Source organism: Sciurus vulgaris, assembly GCF_902686455.1.
Source record: "Sciurus vulgaris genome assembly, chromosome: 4".
NCBI classification, from domain to species: domain Eukaryota; kingdom Metazoa; phylum Chordata; class Mammalia; order Rodentia; family Sciuridae; genus Sciurus; species Sciurus vulgaris.
The window spans coordinates 122,953,018-122,976,613 of NC_136464.1; the positions used below are offsets into that span (position 1 = coordinate 122,953,018).

The 23,596-nt window shown below is 33.5% G+C and overlaps 1 protein-coding gene across 1 annotated transcript; it reads right to left on the bottom strand.

Annotated features, from left to right (window-relative positions):
• Nucleotides 1–693: 693 nt before the first annotated feature.
• Nucleotides 694–1,485, bottom strand: LOC306660289 (uncharacterized protein; the record flags this gene model as incomplete). The annotated part of the gene is made up of 1 exon (XM_079138407.1): nt 694–1,485. The coding sequence occupies one exon, from the start codon at nt 1,483–1,485 to the stop codon at nt 694–696; it is 792 nt and encodes a 263-aa protein (XP_078994533.1).
• Between the last annotated feature and the right edge of the window lie 22,111 nt (nt 1,486–23,596).

Below are 23,596 nucleotides of genomic sequence, written 5' to 3' on the forward strand. Positions count from 1 at the left end.
TCAAACTGTAAAATTTTTATTCTAGTTTTGGAGAACTTTGTTCTCTCACTTCCTTCTTCTCTATCATTAATATATCCAGTCAATGAAGTTGTCCCCCTCTCAATAAGCAAAAGGAATATAATAAAAAAAGAGGAAAAATAAGGACAAAGCAGAGAAACCTATACTCATTTTTCTATTATCATATATTTTAAATCCTTACCAGTTTAATGACCTCCTGAACTAGATTATTGGAGCAAAGGAAGAAGAGCCAGAAGAGATACTCTCCAATAAAGCACATGTAGACTAAACATGAGAAATTATAAAATTCACTATATTATTCATAATTCTAACAGTAAGTTTCAAGATAAACATTTGATTTTAATTTCTTGCAAGGGATATCTGTTATCATCCAATGTCTCTAAAAATAAAGTGTAAACCCAGCTTTTACATTTGATGCCACATGTTTTGATTGATATATTTTTGGATTATTAAATAGTATTTACCACCATTAGAAGTCATTAGATCTACTAACATTAGAATTAAAATTTAGGTAAACATAAACAACCATTTCATTTTTTTTTTCTTTAAAGGACTTTATTTTGTTTCCAGGACCAAATAATACTGTAAATTTCCAGGCTTTGCACTCCAATCCCAATATTACCTTTAAATTCTATTTTCTTTCCTGGAATGTGAATAATCTTCGTGGTTCTCAGGTCACATCTTCAAGTCACCCCTCTGCTGGATTTCATTGTTGTGCTTTTTCCCAGGAAAACTGTTGAGATCATTTTCTTGAAGAAAGCTGTACCATGACTGAAGGACTAAGGCCTCCCCCAGTAGGGCTCTCTCCTCCTCCTGAAGGGCACGGTGCTCTTCTCTCAGAGCCTTATTCTCCTTACGCAGGGCCCGCTCCTCCTTCCAAAGGGCCTCTTCCTCCTTCCCTAGGGCGATTCCCTCCTTCACCAGGGCCTGCACCTCCATGTTGATCGCTCTCTTCTGGTGGTGCAGGGCCCTGATCTCCTGGTTCAGAGACCTCATTTCTTCGTCCAGAGCTCTGGCCTCGTTCTGGAAGGCTATCTCCTGCTGCTTGAGAGCCTTAATATGAGCCTCCCGGGCCCGTTTCTGTTGCCGATTTGACTTTCTCTGTGTGTTCAAGGCCTTGACATTTTCTTTAGATAATTTTTGGTTTTCCAAGGTCGTCTTTTTAAGGTCCCAGAGTACCTGATTTTGCTGTTGCAAGAGCTGGTTCCTTTCCCGGATTAACTTGTTGTCCCTTCGAAAGGCTTCGCTTTCCCCTCGAAGAGCTTTGTTTTCTCTCCAGAGAGACTTGTTCTCCTTCCTAAAAGTGTCATTCTCATCTTTGGATACCTGGTTGGCTTGCCAGAGATTTTTTCCCATATCAAGAGATTCATATTTGATTTTACTTTGATCTCGGGCACGAGAGAAGAAAGGAAAAAACAACTGCAGTATCTTCTTTTTATTTATCCGTTTTGATTCAGACACAGCCATTGTTTCTTTGTGTGCTGAGCAAAATATATATATCCTGTTGGGTTCTACCCCAGGTGAACTAGTGATATTTGCCACAGGAAAAAACCCTAAACATGAGAGTTTCTTCATATACTTCTGGTTGTGGCGTTGACTTGTATTAGGAGTAACGTGGCCGAGTCTAAATCAGGTTCAGTCTGCCTCACTGGAGGAGAAAGCAGTGAATATATGAATAAAAGTCAGTAAACAAATTATAAGGTTGATATCACTTAAACTGGGTCAAAATAACAACACTTGATTTATAAAATAAAAACGTTATCCTCAAGTATATATTGAGTTGATCAAGAATAATGCATTGAATTATTATCTGCATGTCTCAGCTAAAGTATTTCTGTTAAATATAATCTACTAATCAATTCATTTTCATTAAATGTATTACTTATTAATATGGAAATACCCTATGTATTTTAAAATATTTCTAGTTTTATAAAAATAATTCCAGTAAGAACTGAAAAACATTTTTAAAAGAACTTCTATACCATAATGTTTAAAACATTTAAGATGATTTGAAGTGTTAATATTTAAATAACATCTCACTTACAATTTTGTGATCTCTGAAATCCCTTAACACCTGATTGCTCCTAATAACAGAAAACAACTAAGCAACATCTTATGTCAACTATAGTGATGTCATTTAGGGTCAGAACTAATGACACAGTGAGTCACATGTGTAGCATTTGGCTGTTTGTTAGCATGTGTTTTAAGAAAAAAATTGAATTTGAAGTTAAAGGCTATCTTTGATGTTTTTAATTAAATGAATATGTATTTAGTCCTTACTTCCATATAAATTATTAACATTGATTTAAAACATTTTATTATTAACAAATCAGTTTATATTGAAATGTTAGGAGTTTTAAAATACTAATAAACACTGTATAATGAAAGGTAAAAATATTTAAAAATTTTAAGAGCATTCCTAAATAATCAACATAATGTAAATTTTTATGTTATATTAAGAAACTGAAACTGGTAAATTTTTAGTTACAGCAATTTTATCCTATTTGCATTTGATATTCAACTTTTACTCACTGACAGAATACTGACTTTTATAGTTTTTTCAAAAATAATATTTCTGATGAGAAGGAACAATATTTAACTATTTGGATATTGCCTGGATATCACCACATTTACCTGTTATTATGAACTTACTATTGGTTTAAGGCATTAACTTGAACACTTAACATAAAATAACATGAATAAACATAAATACTCATATCTGAGTAAAGATTTGTCAATTTTTTATCTTACCATATTTATTAGCAGCTGTTTACCTTATTTCTTTTTTAATAAAGTTAAAAAAGTTTTTTTGTTTCTACATACTAAATAAAAATAGCAAGAAATTTATAGTGGTATGGAAGAAGAAATATTAAATGAAAAGGATCTATGTGAAACCTTTTTGTTTTCAAATTGAGAGTGAAATATCCACCTGATAGCTTTCACCAGTATGTTAGTTGAGAAAGTGTTTACCTAAAACTGTGCTGGCTTCTTTATATTAGTGTTTGTGACTTTGTGCTCTTGCTACCATGGTAGCTAAAGATTCCAAAACAGTTCAAAAAAACACAGAATTCAGTGCATACTCCATTGGAATGTTATGATTCCTGAACACTAAAGACAATAACAATAAAAAACCCTGTGTCCTTGATCTCTTGAATACATCGAAATCATAATTTGAAACATTTTCAAAAATAATCCACATGCCTAGATGACTTTATCAGTGAATTCCTACAAATATTTTAATTTCATTGCTAACCTTTCTCATCTATTTTTATTAACAGTATAATTGACAAATCAAAATTGTATATACTTAAGAGGTACTTGATATTTTGCTATTTATGTCCAAAGTGGAATAATTAAACCTAACTAATTAACATATCCAAATATTTAAGAAAGAAATAATACTAATATATCCATGACTTCTTACAGGTGATAAAAAAATGAAATGGGCAACTTATTGTTTTGAAAGTACATTATTCTTACATAAAACTTAGCAAGAAAGAAAAACTATAATAGAAAATAGAAAATATCTTATGAACCACAAATGCAAAAATCATAACAAAAGATTGACACACCAAGTTTAGTGACAAGTAAAATAAATATCAGTACCAAACTGGGTTTAATTCATGAATGCAAGATTGAGTTAACAATGGCAAGTAAAGGTAATGGAATTCAGCATATTAATGGAACAGAAGAGGAAACTTTTATCTCACAAGAAGATAAGCATAGTTGCTTCAGTAGCTACTGATCAAATATTTGATTAAAACAAAAATCAACACATTCATAATTAAAAACCCAAGCCATCAAACCACCAATATCACCAAATTCTTTTTAGACTACTAGGAGTAGACAGGGATTTCCTTAATCATTTGTAAGTAGCAATAAACAAACCAACAAATAAATTCTAAAAACCTATAGAAATATATCAAATGATGAATCACTTGCAGATCAGGAATATATGAAGAGGATTAGGGAAAAAAATAAGGGTCTCACAATTAGTAAATGATATTAAAAGTGTATAAAATTGAAGATATTTTACATTTAAACTATTAAAATTAAATATGATTTAGTAGACTTTTTGGATGCAAGATTATCTGAAAATTAGCTTCATTTACATATTGCCAATAAACAATTTGAAAATAAATTTTATAATTATGTCATTTAAATTTCCAGAAATAGGTCTATGTAGGACTTCCATACAGAAAATTACAATTTATTTATTTATTTTTAAATAATTTATTTTGATTCATTGTAAACCAATGGGGTACAACTTATTTCTCTGGTTGTACATGAAATAGAGTCATACCATTTGTTTAATCATACATTTAAATAGGATAATGATGTTTATCTCAATCTGTTATTTTTTCTTCCCCCCACCCTCTCAGCCCTCTTTGTCCTCTATACAATCCATCCTTCCTCCATTCTTCCCTCCCTCCCACCACCCCTTATGTATCATCATCCACTTATCAGAAAGACCATTCATCCTTTGTTTTTTGGGATTGGTTTATCTCACTTAGCATGATATTCTCCAAATGCATCCATTTACCTGCAAATGCCATAATTTTATTCTTTTTTATGGCTCAGTAATATTCCATTGTGTATATATACCACAGTTTCTTTATCCATTTATCTATTGAAGGGCATCTAGGTTAGTTCCACAATCTGGCTATTGTGAATTGAGCTGCTGTGAACATTGATGTGGCTGCATCACTGTAGTATGCTGGTTTTAAGTCCTTTGGGTATAGGCCAAGGAGTGGGATAGCTGGGTCAAATGATGGTGCCATTTTCTAAGTTTTCTAAGGAATCTCTACACTGCTTTCCAGAGTGGCTGCACTAATTTGCAACCCCACCAGCAATGTATGAGTGTATCTTTTTCCCCACGTCCTCACCAACACCTATAATTGCCTGTATTCTTGAAAATCGCCATTCTAATTGGGGTGAGATGGAATCTTAGGGTAGTTTTGATTTGCATTTCTCTTATTACTAGAGATGTTGAACATTTTTTCACGTGTCTGTTGATTGCTTGTAGATCTTCTTCTGTGAAGTGTCTGTTCATTTCCTTAGCCCATTTGTTGATTGGGTTATTTGCATTCCTGGTGTAGAGTTTTTTGAGTTCTTTATATATTCTGGAGATTAGTGCTGTACCTGAAGTATGTGTGACAGAGATTTTCACCCACTCTGTAGGCTCTCTCTTCACATTACTGATAGTTTCCTTTGCTGAGAGAAAGCTTTTTTAGTTTGAATCTATCCCAGTTATTGATTCTTGCTTTTATTTCTTGTGCTATGGGAGTCCTGTTAAGGAGTCTGATCGTAAGCAGACATGATGAAGATTTGGACCTACTTTTTCTTCTGTAAGGTGCAGGGTCTCTGGTCTGATTCCAAGGTCCTTGATCCATTTTTGAGTTGATTTTTGTGCAGGGTGAGAGATAGGGGTTTAGTTTCATTCTGTTGCATATGGTTTTCCAGTTTTCCCAGCACCATTTGTTGAACAGGCTCTCTTTTCTTGATTGCATGTTTTTGGCACCTTTGTCTAGTATGAGAAAACTGCATTTATTTAGGTTTCTCTGTGTCCTTTATTCTGCACCATTGCTCTACCTATTTTGGTGCCAATACGGTGCCATTTTTGTTACTATTGCTTTGTAGTATAGTTGGAGTTCTGGTATTGTGATACCCCTTGCTTCACTCTTCCTGCTAAGGATTGCTTTAGCTATTCTGGGTCTCTTATTCTTCCAAATGAAGTTCATGATTGCTTGCTCTATTTCTGTGAGGTACAACATCATTGGGATTTTACTTGGAATTGCATTGAATCTGTATAGCACTTTAGGTAGTATGGCCATTTTGACAATATTAATTCTGCCTGTCCAAGAACATGGGAGATCTTTCCATCTTCTAAGTTTTTCTTTAATTTCTTCCTTTAGTGTTCTGTAGTTCTCATTGTAGAGGTCTTTCACCTCTTTTGTTAGATTGATTCCCAAGTATTTTATTTTATTTTTTTGAGGCTATTGTGAATGGGGTAATTTTCCTAAATTCTCTTTCTGAGGATTCATCACTTATATGAGTAAAAATGCATTAGATTTATGAACATTGATTTTATATCCTGCTACTTTACTGAATTCATTTATGAGTTCTAGAAGTTTTCTGGTTGAATTTCTCTGCTCCTCTAAATATAAAATCATGTCATCCGCAAATAGGGGTAGTTTGAGTTCCTCTTTTCCTATTCATATCCCTTTTATTTCTTTGTTCTAACATCTCTGGTTAGAGTTTCAAGGACAATGTTGAATAGAAGTTTTGATAATCTATACTCCAAGAAAATAGAAAATCTCAAAGACATCAACAGGTTTCTAGAGACATATGATCCACCCAAACTGAATCAGTAGGACATACATAATTTAAATAGATCAATTTCAAGCAATGAAATAGAAGTCATCAAAAGCCTACCAACAAAGAAAAGTCTGGGACCAGATGGATTCTCAGCTGAGTTCTATCACACCTTCAAAGAAGAGTTCATTCCAATACTCCTCAAAGTATTCCATTAAATAGAATAGTTTAGGAGGGAACCCTCCCAAACTCATTCTATGAAGCCAATATCACCCTGATACCTTGACAGAGACACATCGAGGAAAGAAAATTTCAGACCAGTATCCCTAATGAACATAGATGCAAAAAATCTCAAAAAATTTTTTGCAAATCACATACAAAAACTTATTAAAAAGATAGTGCAACATGATCAAGTGGGTTTTATCCCAGGGATGCAAGGTTGGCTCAACATCTGGAAATCAAAAAATGTAATTCACCATATCAACAGACTTAAAGTTAAGAATCACATGGTTATTTCAATAGATGCAGAAAAAGCATTTGATAAAATACAGCACCCCTTCATGCTCAAAGCACTAGAAAAAAGAGGGAGAGTAGGAACATTCCTCAACATTGTAAAGGCTATCTATGTTAAGCCCATGGCCAGCATCATTCTAAATGGAGAACAAATGAAGTGTTCCCTCTAAAAACTGGAAGAAAATTATAATTTAATCAATTATAATGCTATAAATAATAGATCAGACTATGTTTCTGATCAAGAGATTCAGTAATGATATGATATTAAGTCTTCTCAAATCATATTTCAATGGATTTCCAAGAAAATAACCACAGGAGTTTTTGTTGGGATGTGTGTATATGTATAATTGAATTTTAATATTTCTATTGAAATGCAAAGTCTGGAAAAAGTCATGATAATACCAAAAAGGTCAACTTTTTAAAAAGCTACAATAAGACACATTCTGTAGTTTTAATTCAAGGGTAGATAAATAAAGTCACTTTTATTAGAACATGAAGCTCAGAAACAGACCTACATGATCCCACTTACAAGCTACATAGACAAACTATGATCAGTCTCACACAAAGCCAAGTGTAACAGGTAATACAATGAATGTGAATTTATCTAAGAAAATTCTAAAATCATATAATAACACCTGCCCTTCATATCAAAGTAGAGATTCTTCTAAGAGATGGGGATCAACTAATGGTGAGATGTTTAAATATTTAATTTTTACCTCTATATGGGGATTCTATGAATTTGTTCATTTTTGGTAACTAATAGAGCAACACAGATGCTTTTCACTTTATATATTATTCATTCAAACAGAAATATTAGTCTCAAAACAATAATTGGTAATCTGTATATTAATGTATCTTTGTATATGATTTTTAAGCTAAGAGTCTGCCACTTGGTGTTAGAGTTATCTCAGACAAGTTATGAACTTTTCCTTTCTCAGTTTTGTCAACTCTATCATGTGTAATACCTGATCACTGTGTTATGAGAATTAAAATGAAAAGGACTTAAAATTTTTCCTGTCCCATGGTGTCAGTCAGCATAAGCAACATAGCATCAATATATTTTAGATTCTTTTTTATCAGATCATCATGTTACTGCTTATAGTGAAAAGTAGTTTCTAGAACATGTTAACATTTGTATCAAATGTCACTGGAGTTGTTCTGGTTCCTTGTTTCATAAAATAAAACATGTTTTCATATTTTCTAAAATTCCTGGTCAAGTTATTTTCTTTACTGGCAAATACATTATTTCAAATTTCTTCAGATAAATTACAAATTTCAATTTGGCTTTTTCTTTGGTATATTTTATACAAATTAAGTTTGGGAATGGTAGGCAAAGATAACAATTCCTTGACTGTTAATTACTTAAGAACATTAGAAAACACAGACTCGGTTAAAGGTAATTAAATGCCACGTTAGTAATACTTTCATTTTAGAAAGCAAACTCCAACTACATAGATATTTCTAACTACCTTTTCGTTAGTTTGTAGATGAATTATCTGGTTTTAGGATTTTAGTGTATTTCAAGAGGATACCACATGCCAAATTCTATATATACATTATAGTGTTTATATAATTGCAGAATATAGGCTAGAGCAGAACACAATAAAGATTCAAAATCATGTCCTCAGCAAGTATCCCATAACTGGTCACAAATTATACAGAATCATTTTAAAATCAACATAATTTATTTTCTGAGCTTTTTGAGTTGAAGGCTTAGCACATAAAACTGCCCAAAATATTTTCAGAATGGATCAAAACGTTGGGGTAGTTACAAAACAGCATTCTAGAATTTTAATGTCTTAACATTAAAACTAGTTTGGTTTGACCCTAACTCTGGCTTTTAATATTCCATTTCTATGACTTTTAATATTCTCTCTGAGAATGAGATGTCTCTGCTATAAAAGTTAGCCTAAAGGTCTTGTATCTAATGTAAATTCCAGTCATTGAAGGTGAACAGCTTTGGTAGGTCAGGTCTGAGTCAGAGACTTGTAGGGGAGAGGGTAAAGTCTTTAAACTCGTCAGTTACTTTTAATTCTTAAATATCATTGTGCTCTGCAAGTTACTTGAGATTCCACTGTCAGTAAACTAGCTCTAATTAAACAAAGAATCAAGCATGATTAAGCATGAAAAATATGGTATTATTGGGATTTTGAAGAAACATTCACAAGTAGCATTGTTGTAGTCTAAACTGTGCCTGTAAAATTCATGTGCTTCACTCCTAATCCCCAGTGACTGAGAATGTGACTATATTTAGAGACAGGATCTTTAAAGAGGTTATTAAGGTAAAGCGAGGTCACGTGGGTAGGTTCTAATCCAAGACTGATGTTGTTCTACAAAGAGAAAATTTGGATGTAGTCAGGCCACAGGGGAGACCATATAAAGAAACAGGGAGAGAAGAGCCATCCACAAGGCAACCAGGAATGTCTCTAAAGAAATCAGGCCTGTCAATACTTTTACCTCTGACTTCTAAGCCTTTGGAACTGAGAGAAAATACATATCTGCTTTTTAAATCATCCAGTTAGTGGTACTTAAGTAGTAAACCTACTCGAGTGTTCTTCTTTCCTGCTTCTTTCAAAAAAAAAAAAAAAAAAAAAAAAAAAATTGACCTGTGAAAATAGGCTTGGGAAGAAATAGCCCATCAACAGGTTAATGCTGGCTGGCATACCTACATTACCATATTATGTAATTTCCTAATTTCCATTTCTTTGTGTACCATGTTTCTGAAACCTCATTCTATGTTCATTTTGGGCTCCAACTAGACACCCAACATTTACATTTCCTTATGAGTGTATTTTCAATCTTGTAGCCCAGTAACCATTTCTTCTGTTGCTTCTTGTGGAACTGTGAATGCAGAAGAAATCTGTCTCCCTGATAAGTGTCTTTCTGATATGAAGTTAAGCAATTCAGAACCAACCTGAGTTCGTGTGGATATTTGCACTAGCCAGAAGACTCAGAGCATACACATTTGTGGTTTTCTTCTTTACTAGGAACATAAAAAAGATTTGAAATTACTAATTTAAATTTACTTATCCAAATGGGCTTGGCATTTACAATTTAAAAGAAGATGTCCCTGGTGTTCTGAAATACAGAATTCAGCTGTCCCAATATTTTGTCAAACAACATCTAAAGGAATGTAAGGTGCTGTTGTGCTTAAAGCAGAATCATTACTTCATCTCTGCTTGCTTAGGAAATGTGAGCTTGGGAAGTAAGCAGTGAAAATGTGCATACTACAGCCACCTGTTCCAGCTAACAGTATAGGTGTTAGCTTGCAGGGTTCCAACCACCTAGCCTTTGCATAAGGTAGCCTGGAAGTGTCCATGCCTTTTGCTTGCTAAGCCCCTGGCAGGAAGCCTTTGCTTCTAAGATCTCAGTTGGGTTCTGCTAGTTGTTAAGCTCTACAAGTCTGTCTTGCAGAACACTGCAGTACATCAAGTGGCCCCTTGTGAGCATTTTGTGAGGGCAAGTGACTGCCAAGCTGGTGCCCAGCACTTCTCCTGACAGCACAAGCATCCTTCCTTAAGGTGATACCTTTGCTTAAGTTTCTGCAACCCCCACAGAGCTGGCTTACACATCTTTCATGGAATTCAGGAATAAAAAGCCAAAGGCTCAAAAAAAAAAAAAAAAAAAAGGCTTAAATGTTAAAATTTCCCCTGGATAAACAGAAGCTCCTCCTAAAGTTAAAACCCTTCCTTCAAACTAAAATCTAAGACCAAAAGCCTTGCATCCTGGGGAGAAGAGTAGTCTTAATTATTTCCCTAAATTGCTGTTTTGCTTTATGATTTAGAACATTCGACCAGTAGATGAGAATTTAACATCTCTGAAATTAACTGCCTAAAACTGCAGATGTCCCAAAAAGGAACAGGATTTTGTATAACATGCACTATTCAGGAAATCAGGTAATAGTAGCTAGTCTCTGGGGTAAGAACAGTAGAGCTTAGGCATACAGTTTTGAGATAAATCACTCTACCTTCTGAAGACAGAATGAATAAAACTGTGTGGAGTCCAGTAGGCAGCCTTCGAACCGTCCAAATGGTCATGAGAAAGAAATGCCTTCTTTACTCCCAAGAAATAGTAAAGGTTAAAGAGCTGTCTTAGGGAAAACTACTGATGCAAGGACATTCAGAAAGAGGAACCAGAGCTCCAGTTCTATGAGAGTGGGGGATTAAGTATACCTAAGGCACAGGGAAATAGCCAGAAAATCAAGTCCTTTGGAAATAAGGTTTGAGGTTTTCAGACCAGGCAACAACAGCTTTTCACTGAGTTAGGTCTGTTTGAAAAAGTCAACACCAAGGTAGTCTGTGGATATCTATCAGGATAGTTCCAATTTGAATATTGCTTTCAACCCGAAAATTCCATAATTGTCTTTAAAAGTGGTAATCCAAGCCAATAATGACCAAAAAGAGCCACTTAATTTTAATTTATAATCAAAGGATATTTTGTAAATTTAACAAAAGCAAAAATACAACCACAGATAGTTTATTTAAGTGACTACTTACTTTATAGAAAATTACCTTTCTTCCTTAAAACAGTATGAGGCTGCCAAATCCACTCTAGTAGAGAGGAACCTCATGCTATTTGGCTCCTGGGCTCCATCTGCCTTTGTCTGTATCTGCTTTCATCCTCCTCAAACTCCTCTCAAAAGGAGCAGAGAATCTGCAATTCATGTCAGGGCACCCAGCCAGATTAGAAGCTGCCAAATATCAACATCAGGTTTTGTGAGAAGAATTAAGTTACTTAAGCCTTCTCAGTAGCATAGCAATGGTGTTGTTGGATGAAAGGTTATGCAGTTTGAATCTCCATTTCCACCCTGCTGAGAAAAGATAATTTAGAAGTAAGAGTGCAAGGTTATGATGTGATTTGGACATATTACGGTACCCTAACCTTTTCAAGTGCTCTTCTTGCTGTCTGTTTTTGTTGTTAGTGATTTTTTTTTTCTTTTTACTCTTTTTCTTTAGTTGTCACACTACATCATGGAAACTAGAATGTGAATAACTTCACATGGTATCTTTTAAGGAGTGTTGTGGCTCTGTGTACATCTTCCATTATTCATTATCTTGTGAAGCAAAAGAGATAACATGCCTGTGTTTCCCTTTGTTAGCTCTTTGGCTATTTTCTTCCCACCAAATGATTTTGGATTCATTTGTGATAAGAGAAACAAATTTTGAGAATGTAAACTATAAAAAATCTCAAGGACCACATATTGAGTGGGACATGTGATTAATATTTTCAATATTATTTTTTCAATAGTAAATTATAACAGTAATGGTATGTCTTTATAGGTTTACTTTGAGGTTTAATTAATTGATATGTAAAATAGAGATTAATGAAAATAATTATAATTATTATGTTAATATATATTTTGAGTCCCATCTGGAAAATAAGTAGAGTTAACAGCAGGACAAGTGTTTTGAATGTTTATAATGTTTTTAAGTTTGAAAATTTTTTTCATATTCATTAATTCATGTGTGCCTTATGGCAATTTCATTAAGAAAAGAACAAGTTAAAAATTACAAATTTAAATCTAAAAATATGTTTATCTGTGAAACTTAAAGAACAAAATATTCTTATGACTTACATGAATCACTTGGTCACTAAGAAAGGAAGGGTAAGACCTGAGAATTTTGGCTATAAATCTGTGACTCTTTGTTTATGCTGCAAGTCTCCACAAATCAGGTGGATAAGAGGCTCTCAGAATTCTCAGAAGAAATCTTTTTAGGCTATGATTTGATGGAGATTTTTTTCCTTCTTAATCATTAAATAGAATTAAATGATACTTCCAAAATACTTTAACATTGTGTATTTTGGTATATACCTGTATATATAGAATATAGCAGAAAAATATTACTGATATAGAGACTAATATAAAATAAAATTAGAAAACTTATGTCAGATGTACTATAATCCTAGTGGCTTAATTACTAAATATAAACAAATTAATAGCCTTATTTTATCTGTAAAAGATTGCAGTAAATTAATATTATAACTCTAGCTAACTTTCATTTAGGGTCTCCCTTAGGCCTTAACTCTGTCTACAGTGTATGTTAATGTGTATGGGTTTTCCTTTTTCTTTATGTACTCTGACAAGTCCAACATTCATTCTTAATTTTCTTACTCTTTAATGAAATTCTCTGAAATTAGGGAGGAGGGTCATTACTAGAGGAAACTGTCATTATTTATTCAGCTTTCTCTAAACATATGTAATTGAGATCCAAAACTATTTCTTGCAAGTCAAATCATCATTAGTTATGGTTTGGATGTGAGGTGTTCCCCAAAAGCTCATGTGTGAGACAGTACAGGAAGGTTTGGCAATGAGAGTTGGTTGGGAGAGTTCTAACCCAATCAGTGAATTAATCCTCTAATAGGGATTAATTGAATGGTAACTGAAGTGGTAGGGTGTGACTGGAGAGGTGGGAATTGGAGCATGACTTTGGGGTATATATTTTGTATCTGGCAAGTGGAATCTTGCTCTCTCTGCTTCCTGATCATCATGTGAGCTGGTTCCCTCTGCCACACTCTGCTGTCCTGCCTTACCTCAAGCCCCCAGGAATGGAGCCTACTGCTTATGGATTGAGATCTCTGAAACTATGAGCCCTTAAATAAACTTTTCCTCCTCTATAATTATTCTGGTTGGATCTTTAAGTGACAGCAGCAAAAATCCTGACTAAAACAATTATTACTATCTTGTTATTTTATTGACCATAAACCACAGATCCTGTGGCTCACAGAAACAGAATTTCTGACATGAGACTGTAGAATATGTTTCTTTTTAAGTCTCAGTCAGAAGAAGAAACAAAGTGGTTTTCCTTTTGAGATAAAATATTACAAAATTTCTCCAAATTCTTTCTAAATAATTTTCATCCCACAAATTCATAAGATAGTCAAAAGGATAGGTTCATCAAGTTATCTTAACAAGGTCCCTTGTCCCCATTAATATTTAATAATAGGCAATTGTACCAATTGGTTCTGCCTTGTGCCATTAAAGAATCAAGTTTTCATATTTACATTTCATTGAAGCTGTAGACTAAAGGATGCACAAAATGACTCATTCTAAAGCAATTGGTTAGGGTAATTTAAATGGTAAAGGAACTTAATTTTATGAAAATGTCCAGTTATTCTTAGCCATTCAGTCTGATGAGTTTCAGTAAAGAACAGAGGAAACTGTGTACTTTATTTTCTTTCTATATACCCTGTGAGTGTGAAATTCACTAGAGATAAACTGCTCAGTGAAACTCATGAGTGTTTCTGTTATCTAGATATGCTGGAGCATACATGGTAGAGGAAGGAGCAACTGAGTCTAACATTTTTATAAATACATCATGGATGTTAAGGGTTGAAATGGAAATGCAATTTTATTTTGTTTATATGTTTATTTATTTATTGGTACTGGAGATTGAACCCAGGGGTTCTTTAAAACTGAATTTCATTCCCAGTCCTTCTTATATTTTATTCCGAAACAGGGACTGGCTAAGTTGCTAAGGGTCTTGTCAAGTTGCTGAGGTTGGCCTCCAACTTGTGATCTCCTAACTTAGCCTCCTGAGTGGCTGGGAATTCAAGTGTGTGCTGCCATACTCAGCTAGGAGATATAATTTTAAAGACTAAGACATAGTTTATAACTTGCAGTAATAAGAAGTGCCTTTTTATACCATTAACTATATTAAAGAAAATTGAATTCACTATCTATCCTTCAGGTGGAGATTCTGATGTGGAGAAAAAGGCCCAGCATCTTGCCTAAGAACATGTTACTCGTTAGTAAGACAAGCTTCACCACCCACCGTCTCTGACATAAACATCTGATCACCTTTGCTATATCTAGTGGACTTTATTTACTTTGTATTTCTTCTCAAATAATGAAAATTCTGCTAAAAGATGCATTTTTGTGATTTCAAGAGACATTTTTTGGTTCCCAGTTTGTCATGAGTCCAATAAAGAAAATTCTTATTTGATTTGCCCAGATAACTCATTTGTCCTTTCTTCTGTTTATGTAGGGTATTGGCCTACATAACATAAGTCATAAGTCACAAAGTGCTTGTTTATGTTTCTAAATTCCTCTATAATCCTTAGTATGACTTGCTCATTCTCGCATTTCTCTGAGAGAAGCAGAGAAGAAAGAGGTAGCAATTTTGAGCAGACATCATAGAGTCAAGAGTGCCATCAAGAGTGCCAGCTATAGGAAGGAGGAGAGGAGAATGGATGCAGTCTGAAAAGCATACAGTATTCTTAATTAAATCAAAATGTGATGCCTGCCTTTAAGTTAGGAACAATTAATTGAGGACATCAGATTATCAAACAGGAAAAACCTGAATGCTGAGAGCTCTTTACAAAAGTACTTCATACAGGGCACTTAATTAGTGCTGAACAGATATTTTCAGACATTGAATCGAACGTGATGAACTCCGTGTAGGCTAACACAAGGAAGGAAGTAGTTGTGGTAGGACCTGAATAAACTGGTAGCACTTTAACTAATATGACTTGACAGGATGAGTATATGAAGGAGGCAGCGTGAGGAAAATAAAAGAAGGTAGAAAAAGTAGCAAGCACTTCAGTAATCAAGATGAACGATTTTCTGAAGAGATCTGCTCCTTCACAGTGATCATATACACGTAAAGCACGTAGGTGTGACATCCCTTACCTGAAGTGAGCAACAAATTGACCCAAATTCTTTAGTCAGTTTTGGTTTCCTCTGTAAATTGCTTTATTTTCAGAATAGTGCTATTTTGATAATGTACACCTAACAATGTTACATTTTTTATACTTACATGGGTTTTGCTTGTTTCGTATTTCTTGTTCTTATTCTATGTATCTTTACCAGCATTTGTATTCTTTGTATCTTTAGAGACTAATCATGACACTAAATTCCCACGTTTGCTTTATGACAGCCTGGTGTATGATTACAGGCTTATTATAAGCAAAGAAAATCAACACCTTTTTACCAAAAGACAGATTGCCTTAAGAAGAACAGTTATGGAAAATTAGAAAAAAGTGAAAGCCCCAACCTAACAACAGATGTTGCTTTTTCTGCCAAATATTGCTCTGTGTCCAAGTCCCATTTCCAGAAAACTGTGTTAGTGAATCAGCAGAATATAATTTTATTTACAAAATTTACATTGATAATTTCTCTCAGCACAATGTTAGTTCTTGGAAACTGATCTAAAACATTAATATAATTTCAACAGTGTCTTGAATTCAGAAGTTGCATGTGATTTTGTCATTTGAAAAATAAATTCTTGACAGAGACTTATTTTTCATTCTTCAGTTGTATCGATTGTAGTGTTTTGTAGTACCTATATTGTTTTCTTGAGTAGACCCAAGAGAGGCATTTGATATTGACGTGTTCTTTTAATGAAAAAATTTTATAGGTTCTGCTTAAGCCTGCCTTTCCTTTATAAACCTGTACAAACCTACATATATAGGTAGGTAAACCTTGATATCAATTGATTAATTTTTATACATATCAAGAAAAATCCCTATACACACACACACACACACACACACACACACACAAATTAACTATCCATAGATGTACCTGTAGATATACAGTGTTAAAATTACAGATGCATATGAATGTAAGAGATATTTTTTAATTATCATGATTCTATGAATTTTACTACTCACAAAGGTAATTTTGTGAAACTTGAGTGATTCAAAAGTTTTATACAGCCAGGTGTAGTGGCATAGATCTGTAATCCCAGCTTCTCAGGAGGCTGAAGCAGGAGGATCTCAAGTTAGAGGCCTGCCTGAGAAATTTAAAGAGACCCTGCCTCAAAATAAAATAAAAGGACTATGAATGTTGCTGAGTGGTAAGGCACTTGCTTGCCTATGCTATGCAAAGCCTTGAATTTAATTCCATTCCAAGTACCACAAAAACAACAGCAACAATAACAGAATTCTACAGAGAAAGAAATACATTTTAAGTTAAACTCCTTTAATCCTTACTCTCATTTCCCAGGGCATATCAATTAATAGCCATCTGAGTCAAATGAAAATTCTTCACTATAAGGTAGTCATTCAACCATTTACTGTGTCTACTCTCTGTCAATTATTATACTATGGACTGTGACTCTAAGGGACATCTTCACTATGTTCATGAGCTATAGTCCTGCAACTGAGGAGGGTCAGCACTGTGTGTCCTGAGCATTCAGTGCACAATGGGCTCACAATGACAGGAGCCAGTAGTTCTACATGGGTTCATACCAGTTAAGCTACATTTAAAAAGTTGTGTTTTAAGGGAATCTAGAAAGAATATGGTACTACATGCCTGGAAGGTTAAAAAATTATTAGTAAATTCATGTGAAAGGTCAGCATGAGTAAACTCATATATTTAAACAAGGTTACAGTGTGTATATAAAGGTCAGTTTTAAAATAAGGAAAAAATAAAGAAGAAAAAAAGGATACATTTCTGCCATATTAAAAAATGTTCATGTTTATTTTTAATGGTGAGTCAAATATTTTAACCTGGAGTAAGATAAAACTCCCCCATTTTTTTTTTTTTTTTTTGATTTGGGAAGAAGTATTTGCTAATTCTGGTAGCCAGTACTATTGAGGGTTTATAAAATTCCAGTGTTTAGAGATATATTGGAGAGTAAATTCAAATAAATCTTCCCATCCATGGAGCTTAAAACCCAATGAATAGAATAGATATTAAACAAGCAACTAAAAGAAATTTTGATTGGAGGGATTATTCCCAAATCTGTTTTACTGGGAAATTAAGACCTTCAAATCTGTTATGATATTGAGTTTGGTTGCTCTTAGGCCACCCAGTAACAAGAGTTTTCACAGTCATTTGGCTCTTTGGGACCAACATCAAGGAAACTTGGGATTTGGAGATAAAGATGTATTTATTTAGAATAGTACATGGAAGAATTGGAGTAAATAAATAGACCAGAGTAAGGATAGATCCAGGTGCAGGAAAGTAATTTGGTGAAACGGACAAATAAAGGGCTAAAATAAAAAGGCAGTTCCTCCCAAAAAGAACTGAATAGCAAGGCAATGGAGTTGCGGGTGGTGGAGGGGTATTACAGCAGAACAGAAAAGAGTTTCATGAAAAAAGAAGTTATGACTGAGTAAAGTGAGAATTTGGAAATTGTGGTTATTTTGCTGCCTGTTAGTGTAATTTCCATGGGATAGTATGAAAACAAAATTGCACTCATTTGAAAAAGAAAGCTTTAGAAGTTGAAGCAAGAATCATATAGAATTAAGAATGGAGGAACTTTAGATACGTACAGGGAAATGAGAGGTGGGGTATGAAAAATGATGGAATGAGACAGATATAATTACTCTATGTACATGATGGTATGAATTTACATCATGCACAACCATAAAAACAAAAAGATGTACACCATTTGTGTACAATGAATCAAAATGCAGTCTGTAAAAATAAAAAAATAATAAAAATAAACAATAAAGAGGTCTATCTGTTGCTGAAAAAAAAAAGAAAATGGGAAATGAATAAATATACAAGTGAAAAAGAAACAATCATACAATTATTTTGAACAGCTAAGCACTGTAAGGAAGCAAAGATGGGTGAGTTAATGGAAGCTGATGTAGAGTGAAAAGAATTTTTGTTTGAAATTAAAAATGCTTGAATGTGTGCTTAGAATAACCCAATAGTCAAAAGTGTGTGTGTGTGTGTGTGTGTAATTATATATAAATATGTAGTAAAATTCCATGTGACAAAATTTTATTTTAATATTTACCTTGAAAAGCTATGAGATATCTATCTGTACTATTTTGAAACCAATTTTTTGTCACATTCTTCTATCTTACTTATGGAATATTTAACAGTATTTGTGATATCGAAATCTTTTCTTCGTACTTGAGCTTAGCCAGCAGAGTGACAGAACAAAGCAAGCTGCAACCTTACTGAAAGTGGATGAAAATAAACACCTTGCTTGATTCAGAGAAATCAAATTATCTGTGCTCTCCCTCATTTGAACACAAAATAAAGTTCAGAAAATGGCATCAAAATGTAAAATAATGTTTTCTTTCCCAGAAAATTTCCAGAGGTCTTTTAACATGACTTTTTCTGTTCTAGGGTACTGTCATTGACAAAATAGCTTTGGCAGGAACCAGGACCTATAATTACTGTCAACAAACCTTCACCCTTTGAAACTGAACCTGCAAAAGAGAGTAGTTTTAGATGATGCTTCTACCAAGAGCTTCTGAGAGCGACTTGGAGCATCAGTCTGAGCTGGGTACCAGAGCTGTTATCATGAGGTCTCTGTTACCCGGGTGATTCTACTTGATGCCCCATCAGGGCTCATTAACAGCCAGAATGTGGAAAAACCATGCCCACAAGGGTCAGCCCCAGAATCAGAAACATCATTGCTTGAATAGGAGATATCATTGCTCAAACATCTCTGCCATTCTGACAATAAGGAAGAAGTAACTCATGAAAGAGATGGCCCACGTTCTCTTCTCACTCTGTGGTACTCTAGTTGATTCCTTCTCCTAGTTCTTTCCTATTTACTATGTTAAATAAACTATTCAGAGGAAAAAATAGCATTTTTTCTTAAGAACTCAATATTTTAAAGTCTTATACACTTTGAATGTTAAAACAAATAAGTCAATGACCTTGAGAATTTGAGTTTGGGATTAACTGAGTGGTCTAAGAAAGATTTTATGAACTGTTATGCATGAAGGGATAGGAATGATTTCAGATATTCACTTGAATGCAGTAAAAATACAAATATTATAATAATTTTAGTTTAAATGTGTTTTAAAATGTATATGGGGAAATATTATTTTAAAAGAATTACTATCTCTTCCTGTGGAACACTTCTACTTCTGGTTCTAACAGAATACATTTTATTAGAGTAGTCTTCTCACTGAGAGCAACTGTAAAGATTGATAAAATTCATTTTTAAAAGGTAAGTTGAGGGGCTGGGGTTGTGGCTCAGGGGAGAGCACTTGCCTAGCACAAGTGAGGCACTGGGTTTGATCCTCAGCATCACATAAAAATAACAAATAAAACAAAGGTATTCAGTCCATCTACAACTAAGAAAACATTATTTTTTGAAAAAAGGTAAGTTGAAGATATACTAGAGTGGACACAATAGCCAGGATTCAGTGTATCTGAGTTGCAATGTCCCTGTTGGGAGATGGGGCTGACAGTTCCCAGTTTGTGGAAGAGGATGATCATAATGGTAATGACTGATGATAATGGCAATGACAGTGCATAGTACACATCTGGTATTACAAGAAGTGCTTTGCTTATATTATCTCATATCTGCTCAATAGTGCCATATTATTGCTTTTATAATCTCTCACAAATGAGCAAATATCTAATATGTGGCTGAGTCTGGGTTTGAATATAATTTTCTCTGACTGCAAGGATTTAGTGTTTGATAAGTACACTATTCAGCTTATAAGCAAATCAAAAATAAAATAGGTCAAGTGCCTCCTGAGGTGCCTGGGTCACCAGGTACTTTATATCCACAGCAGTCCTGATTCACTTTAATGCCCTAGCTCTAAAAAAAAAAAAAAAAACAAAAAAAAAACAAAAAAAAAAAACAAACTTTATTGAGGCATTGATTGACATACAAAAAGCAATGCCTATATAATACATAGATTTTGATGAATCTGTGAATATGTATATACTGCTGTCCCTACAATGCTCCTTTCCTCCTCTGATTTTCAATATGTGTTTTCTCATTTCATTTATGTCTCTATGTAAATATCAACTCCTGAGAGTTCTTTTCTGGCTTCACTGTCCTAAATAGCCTTTTTATTTTTTCCACTTTACCTTATTCTCTTTGATTTCATTGCTCCAACCATTTTGCAATTTTCTTATCATTATATGAAAAAACATAAACAAGCAATAAATATATACTGTCTTGATTACACACTGTTAAGCTCCACATGGTTAGGGGTATTTTCTATTTTGTTCAATGCTTTATGCCTAGACTTTAGAATTATTCTGACATGTAGTAGGTATTCAAAGTATTTTTCGAATTTATTAAACTAAAAGTAGATGTTTTTATGTCAAAGTATAGAATAAAATCATATCTAAATATTTCATGACTAAACCCATATTAATCTTTTTTGTGAAAATTCTTTTAGTGTTCTGTGAACTATGCCTATGGTATATTATTCTGTTAAAAATTCAAAATATTGTATCAATGTAGCTAATTTTTAGGGTATCTAGCATAAACATGTTATTTCTCCTTATAGTTAAAAAATGTAGTTTGTTTTCAAAGGGGACTGAAAGCTAAGATCAAGTCACAAAGGCATTTTACCTGTCACATACTAGGAGCATACCACAGAGAGCAAAACTGATGGTACTGTGCATCTGTGCATTCAACATTTCATGGCTCAAAGCCACCAGACTCTTTTCTGCATGACCAACTGACTAATTGCTGTACTTGGCCTTTTCTATTCTCTTCAATTAATGCAATGCACAATTGCACATAGCAACAGAGTCACCCATACAGAACAGAATCTGGGCCAGAATTAGGCTCTAAATCCCAGAAGCACCTGTTACAAATATAAAGTGTCCAGATGGTACAGTCTTTGTGGGGAAGTGTCAAGCATTGACTTATCTGTCTTTCTTACTTTTGGTTTAAGGTCAAAAACATGATCTGTTGGAAGCAGGGAGCCAAATAAAAATCAGAAAAAAACATACCTAGGATTAATGTAGAAACTTCTCAATTTGTTTATCTAAATCTTCATTGCCCAGTGGAGCTTATTGTTATCATTTTCTAAGCATGCAAATGGGATTAGTCCGTGATTACATGGCAGACTTCGGTATAATTAGATAGATTTATTTAAACACAGCTCTAAATCATAAAAATGTGAAATATTTGGTGATTGTAAATTCATCAGTTTGTATATTCAACTTTAGTCTTCAATCAACTTCATTGTTTTGATTTTGTTTGGTATTCTAGAAAATGCAAATTAATACCTTAGTTTAGTTCAGCTTTTTATTGTTTATTTCAATGATAAAGCAAAAGAAATGATGTTACATTGTGCTGTTTCAAGTGAACCTTATATAGAGAATTTGTGTTCTTCCTTTTCTCTCTCAATGACATAATACTTAAACTGTACTTTTGTCACATGCATAGTTCCTCAGTAACAATTTAAATTTTAATCAACCATCTCAATGTTTTGTGAATGTTACAAAAGAGTTTATGTGATGCATAATTTTTGCTCCTTCCCATTATGAATGTACATGTGCATTATGAACGTGCATTGCTTATGATAAATTTCTCTTGGAATTAATATCTTATGCAATTTATCTGCAAGTGAAAAGAAGTCATGTTCGAAAAATAGCCACTTATTCGTTTGTTAAAAGTGAGTAACTTTCAATATTTCAACAAAAGGGAAAAGTTAATATTGTTTCTCTGCTCATGCCAAAACTAAGAATTTTTGCTATCAAAATGATCACATTGGCTGCTTTTCTGTGCATTTGGTCTTGACTTATATAGTATATAATATAGTTTTTATTCTAGGTCATAAGTAGCAATTGACATCATTATTTTATTTTTTTTCTTTGATATTTTCATCATTTTTTTCTCTTTTCATTCTTTTGGTACCAGGGATTGAACACAGGGGCACTTAACCACTGAGCCATATCCCCAGCCCTTTTTTTATTTCAAGACGGGGTCTTGCTAAGTTGCTTTGGGCCTCACTAAGTTGCTGAGGCTAGCTTTGGACTTGTGATCCTCCTGCTTCAGCCTCCTGAGTTGCTCGGATTATAGAAGTGCACCACTGTGATGGTAGATTTTAAAATTTTCCTTTGATTTGTTTTATTATTAAAGAAAGTATGGCTGGATCCTTCTTTACTTTCTAATGTAAATTAAGCAGTAATATTTTCACAGAGTATTAAGATACTAAGCAGACATACACTTGGGAATTTTACATATTCTACTGAAATGTATTATAATTTTAAGAAATGGAATTGTAATAGCCATTGATATTGAATTGTTCAGATTGGTAGACTTTTCCTTTTCTAAAACTGTCAAGTAAGAGATCAAATGATTAAAAAGTAGTTTGACTAAAAATGTGCAATTCAAATGTGTGAATACTCATGTAGAATACAAGAATAAATCTTTATATTCTTTCAGAGAAGAAAAGTAATTTTATTGCACATTTAATATTAATGTAGGAAAACATATAAAATATTCAAAATTCTAGCTTTTCTTCTTCAGCCTCAATTGCTTTTAAAGAACTTAATTGTGTGATAAGTAATACTAAAGAAAGGACACATCACATGGAGCCTCAAATTATTTCTAAAATTTTTGCAATTTCTAATGTTCATCAAAATAAATAGAAATTTGAAAAGATTTTATAATCTAAAAAATAACACAACAGAATAAAAACAGATAACAGAAAGAAGTCAAGTTATGACAATATATGTCACAAAACTTAAAAAAGGAAATGACATTGTAATGAAACAAGTAATTAAAATGTAACATTTCTAATTCTGGCAGAAAATCAATAACTGTACAAAGAACTAAAATAAAGGCCTAACAGGTGGGTTTAGGAGTGGATTAAATAGCAAAAAAATATGGGACTCAAATATATAGTTAATTATCATTATTTGCAGACTCTGTCTGCAATTTTTTCTACGTGAAGAAAATTTATTTGTAATCAAATCAATATTTGTGGTGCTTTCATGTCTTTCATGTACATGTGTATGTAAAGAGCAGCCAAGAATTTGACTTGTTTGTGCATACAATCACAGCTCAAGTGAAACAAGACAGGACTCCACCTTTTTGTATCAGTTCTCAAAACATAAATAGTACTTTTGCAG